This window comes from Chenopodium album, chromosome 10, assembly GCF_948465745.1.
Source record: "Chenopodium album chromosome 10, dcCheAlbu1.1, whole genome shotgun sequence".
Taxonomy (NCBI): Eukaryota; Viridiplantae; Streptophyta; class Magnoliopsida; order Caryophyllales; family Amaranthaceae; genus Chenopodium; species Chenopodium album.
Genome location: NC_137843.1, coordinates 4204383 through 4211615, shown reverse-complemented (window position 1 = coordinate 4211615; position 7233 = coordinate 4204383). Strand labels below are relative to the sequence as shown.

Below are 7233 nucleotides of genomic sequence, written 5' to 3'. Positions count from 1 at the left end.
GGGTGTTTGGTTCAAGCATATTAGGTATAAGGTATGGGTTTGGAATGACTAACACCCATATCTTGTGTTTCTAGAAATTTCATTTTTCAAACTCATACCTCAAACTCCTAAGATATGGGTTTTTGAAACCCAAGGGGGGAGGTGGGTATGGCTCATAGCCATATCTTTAGATTTAAAATTAAAAAGAAAATTGTCATTCCTAGATAAAAACCAAACATATGAAATCAAGTATCAAGTTCCAACCTCATACCACCCAGGTTTCATTCCTCATTCCAAACTCATACCATTGTTTGAACCAAACGCCCCCCCAAATCTATGGTGTATTGCAGCCGTGCTTTTAGTTGCAATTAATCTCTCTAGGGCAAAGGGAGTGATTCATGGATGTATTTTCATAGGCATCTGTGTATACACGAGCTAGGTGGGTTAAAAGCAACTCGGTCATACACCCAGACCCTAGCATACATAATTACATATTTACATATTCATGTAAAAAAAAAAATTAAAATAAAAAACGAATGTAATCTTAATAATTAATTATATTGATTTAGTATAAAAAGAGGTATATATTGATTAATCTCTGTATACACAAATCATGTTTACTTTAGTTAATTAGTGATCCATAATTCATTCTTTCCAAAAAAAAAGTAACCCATAATTCATACCAACAGTATGTGCTATCTGATCTATATATATCATATAATCACCATAATATGATGATCAATGAAGTTCAAAGGGGTATATTTGTACTAGATTATATTATACACCGTAACAGGAATAGGCTAATTAAGGGTGCAAATATAGTACAGACCTTTAACTTTTCACAGGACTCAGTATATGAAAATAATCCAAAATATGCTATGTAAAAATTACGGAGTACTATATTAATTTAAATACTAATATACTATACTAAGGAATATCATTAAACAAGGAGTCTTCAAGGAGGAGATGATCAGGCCAGAAACTAGTAGCAGAAGTAGTATTGCAACCATCTATAAGTGGGGCCGAGGTGGCGGTCGTGGTTACCGGAGGCGGAGAAGGCGAAGAAGGAAGCCAAGGAGAAGTCGGAGAATTCTCCCCTTTGCTTAAGACTGTAAACTCACAAGGCTGATGATGAAAAACAACTTGATCTTGATCATTAACCAAACTAATAACATTATTATTGTCTTTGTTGATAAAGTTAGTTGGTGTTTCCAGGGTTTTTAGACTTGGCAAATGATCATGGATAGCATCAAAAGGGTTTGGACTATCCAAATTCGCGGTATTCAAAACCGGATTTAGGTTATGGTTAAAATTATTATTGTTATTATCCTTGGTAGAAAATGCTGAGGGTAGAGAGTTTAAAAGGTTAAGTGTGTCCATGTCTAGGTTAGGCATGGGATAATTAGTAGGTGGCTGAAAAAGGTATTGCAAGTACTGAAGTTTAGCCACCTCAGTTTGTAGTCTTACAGCTTGTTCTTCCCAAGAGTTGTTCTCTACTAGCTCCTTAAGGTTTGCTAGGGCTATCAGGTGAGGCAAGCTTGAGAATATGTCGGTCCGAGGGCGGTGGGTCATCGGGTCGAATCCCATTTGAATCAGCTTCTTCTTCAAGTGTGTGTTCCAGAAATTCTTGATTTCATTGTCTGTACGTCCTGGTAGATGGTTTGCAATTGCTGACCACCTAAACATGAGAATTAAATATTAGGGAAAGTATGTAATTTTAAACATTTTTTGGGTATAAAGAGAGCCACAAAGACAATAATTATATAGATAAGATTTGATCCCAAATTTTGTGTACCATCCTAGAATTTTAACCAATTAAGCTTTACTATTTAAAATCCACTAATATGTCGTATATCATTTGATGATCCTTATCCCCGAAAAAAGTTTGTAATTTTAATTTCCGAGCTATGCTCTTAGAAAAAAGGAGGTTGTACGCAGATTTTCACCCAAAAAAAAAAAAGGTATAGTATCCACATTATAAAATGAAGGATCATCAAATTTAAATTTAAAAGAACTAATTAACTGTAACGCATTTAACAAAAAATATGAAAATGGAATTTAGATATTTTTTTTTTCAAATAAGAGAATTCTCATTTTAAATACTTTGAAAGTTTGATCATCAAACTGCTTGAATAGAAAATCAAGAAAGCTAGAGAAAATTGAAATTATGAGTAATTAAAAGACTTACTTGTTACCGAGGATAGCATGGAGATTTAGTATGGTTTGTTCTTCCTCGGGTGTGAATTTGCCTCTCTTAATATCCGGCCTTAGATAATTTGTCCATCTTAACCTACAACTTTTTCCACATCTGTTCAAACCTGAAACAAAACCAAACTTCACAATATGAACACATTTTTGGATATTGTTACCTGCACACTTTGAAAATAGTACGTATACTACGTCTTTTATGGTCCTAGCTAAAGAAAGTTAGCATATTTTTAACGGATTAACTTATTTAACACGAACACGACGATATTAAGGGATAGCTACCTGCAAGTTTAGGAAGAGCTCTCCAACTACCATGGCCGTGTTTTTGGATGTAATTGACAAGCTTCTGATCTTCCTCAGGAGTCCATGGACCTTTCTTCAGACCAAGTTCATCACAGCAAGGTGATCTTCCCATACTAGTAATAATTATGTTTATTATTACTAGTAATAATATTATCTTTCTTATTGTTTCTTTCAGTGTATAATTTAATTTGTTTGCTTGTTCCTACAAAAATGATTTGGCTGCCTGCCTCCTTGGAGTCCTACCAACAACTATGGATTACTATTTATATACACAACCACAAGACACTCCTTTCACTCGTTTCTCTATTTTTTTTTATTTGCTAATTTAACTCACTACGTGGGGCCTTCTTATTGGCTTGTCTATACCAGCACTACTCTTCTCTATGTTAGTTAAAATTACTATTATAACCCTCTTTAAAATTAATCAAAGCTTAGCCACCACCCTAGTTCTTATTTTTGAACTTTAATTACTCGTATTTAGTCTACGTTTTTCATGTATGTACCTGCTACTTTTGAAATTGAAACAAGTAAGTAATAACTAAATTGAATGGCTAACAATTTCATCATATGATGAAAGCTAGAATAGCTATAATTTGAAACTGTTTACTACTCCGTACAATATCTATGGTTCTTAACAAAATATCTTTGGAAATTTGATTTTTACATTAATACTTGTTATTTTAGTCGCCTAATAATTGCAAAATAGTCCGTATTTCATCGACATGTATAGATTTCACATTACTAGTCAAAATAATTGTCAACAAAGTTTAAAATTTGTGGTCAGTTAGTTTAGTTGATTAATTATGACTATTAAATTAACCGCGTTTGGTGATGGTTTTAGGATCGATTCATTTTCAGGGAGTCTTAGTCATGTACGTCTCCTTTGAGAATCCATCTAATAGCCTTAGAAGCAAAGTCTTTCAATTTTATCCAATCTAAAAAGAATGTTTTCTTATGTAGATATTTTATGTCTTAATGGTACATTAATAACATGTTTACTCATAAGAAAAAACAGTTGAATGTAATATGAATTATATAACTCTCTAATTTTGAGATGGATAAAATAGGAAAAATAGAATGACAAATATAGCCTTCATCGTGGACCAATCGTGGCTCATAAATAAAAAAGGAAATTCCGATCCCCTCCATGCATGCACGTAACAATTGAAATTTGCGTCTTCTTTGTCACTAATTGCATGGACCATAGCTCTTCAATAAGTTCACCCGGTCCATGTTCTTCAATGCATTTTTTTTTTTTTTTTTTTTTTTTTTTTTTTTTTTTTTTTGTTTAGAGAGTCACAAAGGATGGGGTAAGAATCGATCTCAAAATCTCTTGAAATCGGGAGAGAAACTCTAACCACTTGAGCTATTCCTCACTCTCATTTACGCAAATTTTAAATCAGTCTTCTCTATCTTAAGATTAAACTTTGCCTTATCTAAAACAAAGAAAACAAGAAAATTACCATATATGTAGTATACAATATAATGGTCAATATCTTGATATGATTATTGTCTATGAAGACCTTATGTTCTTCAATTCAACATATTCTATATGATATTTATTCTACAAACATACTCCGTATTTATTATTCACATGTCAATCAACACATGTACCAGTTGATTACACAAATTTTCATAGAGAGGCTGAGTAATATATACCAGTTCCGAATGAAATAGATGTTATGACAAAAATTACACATACATGTGTTTTGATGTTATTAATATTTAGTATGTATCTACCTTTAACATTTTTTAATTAAAAAAAACTTTATAAATCAAGAAATATTATTGAAGGAGAAATTGTTTAAGAAGCTACCTAATTAAGCTAAGCTATCTAGAAAGTTGACAAGCGGCGCATTTGATATGAATCAGTGTAATTAATCATCTGTAAATATATATTATAAGCAACTAATCATTTACACTAGTGGGATTAAACTAGGAAATCTTCGTTTAATCCAAAAGCAACATCCCAAGAACTTAGGTAAGGTTTCAAAAGAGAAATTCAGGTGGGTACCAATGAATTAAACGAAAGTTGCTTATGAATATGATGTTTCAGTCTGATACGAGTATACCAAGTAATTTTCAGCTAGCTAATAAAATTTGATGGTCAAAGAGGAAGATTTTTTTTTTTTTTCCTTTTTTTATATCGTTCGTCAAATTTAATTATTGCACCTATTATGTTGTATTACACCTAATAAAGGCAAAGCTAAATTATTGGCTATTATTTAACCAAAATTGATCATTTTATTGTTTTAATTAAAAGTACACGTACTGCTCAAATAAAAATAAAGAAGTACACGTGTGGTGATTGAGCCAAGAATTGATGAAAATACTCATCCTTTAGAAAATAAAAATAAATAATAAAACTCCATAAAAGTTTAATAATGCGTTCATTTCAATTCCTTGTGTTTGTCTCATTTGTGTTTTTTTTATTTTTTTTATTTTTTTTTTTTACACATTTCAAGGCACATATTTTTCTAGAATCAATAGGTTTATTCTTTTTCAAATATGCAATTAGGCATATGCATATTGGTGTGGTGAATAGAAGAACATATATAACTTACCTCACAAAACTGTTCTAACGCGTTTTCTACACGTAGTTATATATTGGTCTGGTGTGATAAAAAGTAAATGTATTACATTTGTTTATTATGTTTGTCTCATTTACTATTTACGCAACGGAATAAGAAAACCTTGAATACGAATGAACTCATAACTAGCCGTGTGGAGTATATAGATGTATGAATTTACAACAATTAGTTATTTGTAAATTTAAATCGTACATGATTAAATATACTTTTAGTTCTGATACTCATAATACCTTGCTTGCTTAAACTTTATTTTCAAGCCAGCCATTAATAAGCCTTTGACTATCCCCTTGACTAAAGAAGTCAACGTTCGACTCCCTAGTTATTAATATTGCAGATTTCTTCATTGCACTGCGTCAACCAGGAGAAAACCTCTACCTCAGCTACAAATCTATAATCATATATACTACCACTCAATTCGTAGGACTTTCTGTCTCTAAATATTACTACCAGTCTACTACTACTACTCTCGCTCCGTCCCTTAATTAGATTCCTACTTCGCTCTATTGTGTGAGGAATAAATGCTACGTAGAAGTAGGAATCTAATTAAGGGACTGAGGGAGTACAACATACGTCCACCTATTTTTTAACTTGGTCGATTCCATAGCCAGGATGATCCGTGAAGTCCTAACATACATACCTTTATCCCAAATTGAATAAACTAGCTAGTGTAAACATGTAGATTGGTTAATAATTCACATCGTATGTATAATAACAAAATTATACTTGGTACAAATTAAATTAGCACACATGAAAAGATATTTGAAGTTGGATGCATGTGACACATTTGATCAACCTTGAAAAATGAAGGTGGTAAGCAAGAAGTTGGTGCAGCAAACTTGCTAATAAATTTCTACCATATTATTATCAAATTGCAAAGCAAAGTAATAGTAAAATAGTTAAATAGATAGAAACAACGTAGTTCTTTCACCTGAAGACCGTAACACACAATAGTTTCGTCAATGCATGGCCTTGTCATCTTCTCCTTTGTCTCTGCATGGAAGAAGAGATTCATCAGACTTGATATCTCCAAAAATCTAGCAATATTATATTACGGTCAAGTAGCTTATTCAACAAGATACTTTAATTTCAATGCAACAACCTAGCGTACCGCATGTAACCAAATAGCTAGTACAGTAATATAACTCAAAACAAAATTAATTTAAAGGTGCAGTGTATTCTTCTAGATGATTAAACCAACGGCTACACGTACTATCTATGGAGTTCCGAATTAACAGTACAGTTGAGGGAAAATGTAATAGTCCCTCTCTGTCCCTAATTATTACGGAGAGTATGCTACATTTATCCTTCAAAATTAAAATAGGCCAAGATATAGGCCGATACATTTTACTAATTTAGGGGGTTATTTTTATTTTACTTTTTTAAGGTTGTCCATCCGGTTTATTGGAGATTAGCTCCAATTACACATCCGGATCCGACTCAGATAGAACACTTGGCTTATGGTGAGTGAATCTCCCAACAAGAGTTTCTACATATGGTGAGGCTCGAACCCGAGACCTCCTTTTTGTTGGTATGGGGTTATTTTTATAAATTGAGCTGAAATATTAAAGTATTTTTATTAGCAACACATCGATCATTGGCAATAAGCTAGCCACTGAAAGTCGAAGAACCAACGGCGAAAAAATAAAGCAGCCATGATTCTTTCTGAAAATTTGATCAATTAATTATTTAATTTGAATTATTTTGCTATGGGCACAAGATTTACGACAACAGAAGTAGTTAGTCAGTTACTATTCCCTCCACTTTTAATTGCCGACTATATGGAAGTATTTAATGTTGTATTTTCTTGCTAGTAAAGCAATAATATCACATACGAAGGACAATTTATTAAAAAAATAATGTACTTAATATAAATAAGTGTATTGTTTATGTACAAGTGTACAGCATATTTAACCTTCCCAGGCCAAATTATATAAATATCAGCTTTATATGTTGATGACTTATATGTATTTTTTTCACCAATAGAAAATAATACCCAAGTACAAGCATATCAAAATGGTAGCATTTTATTTATTTATTTATTATTATTATTATTATTTTATTTATTTTTTTTTTTTTTTTACTAGAAGAAAAGGGATTTCATTAATATCAAAATGGTAGCAATTTCAGATATGCAAGTATAATAAAATTTTAT

At 31.8% G+C, this 7233-nt stretch overlaps 1 protein-coding gene across 1 annotated transcript; it reads right to left on the bottom strand.

Moving 5' to 3' along the window:
* Window positions 1-677: 677 nt before the first annotated feature.
* Window positions 678-2696, bottom strand: LOC145563204 (transcription factor MYB92-like). Its single transcript, XM_081623643.1, has 3 exons — window positions 2470-2696; window positions 2168-2297; window positions 678-1657 (listed from the first exon to the last, which is right to left on the bottom strand). Exons 1-3 carry the CDS (start codon window positions 2600-2602, stop codon window positions 907-909), a joined length of 1014 nt encoding a protein of 337 aa, XP_081479769.1. The 5' UTR covers window positions 2603-2696; the 3' UTR covers window positions 678-906.
* Window positions 2697-7233: the final 4537 nt, after the last annotated feature.

What these genes read in the sequence shown, in the direction of transcription:
- LOC145563204 (XM_081623643.1), bottom strand. Translation starts at nt 2,602, where the DNA reads ATGGGAAGATCACCTTGCTGTGATGAACTTGGTCTGAAGAAAGGTCCA. An exon ending in AGCTCTTCCTAAACTTGCAG is followed by an intron (nt 2,298 to 2,469) that starts GTAGCTATCCCT and finishes GTTTTGTTTCAG; the next exon opens with GTTTGAACAGATGTGGAAAA. An exon ending in CATGCTATCCTCGGTAACAA is followed by an intron (nt 1,658 to 2,167) that starts GTAAGTCTTTTA and finishes TCTCATGTTTAG; the next exon opens with GTGGTCAGCAATTGCAAACC.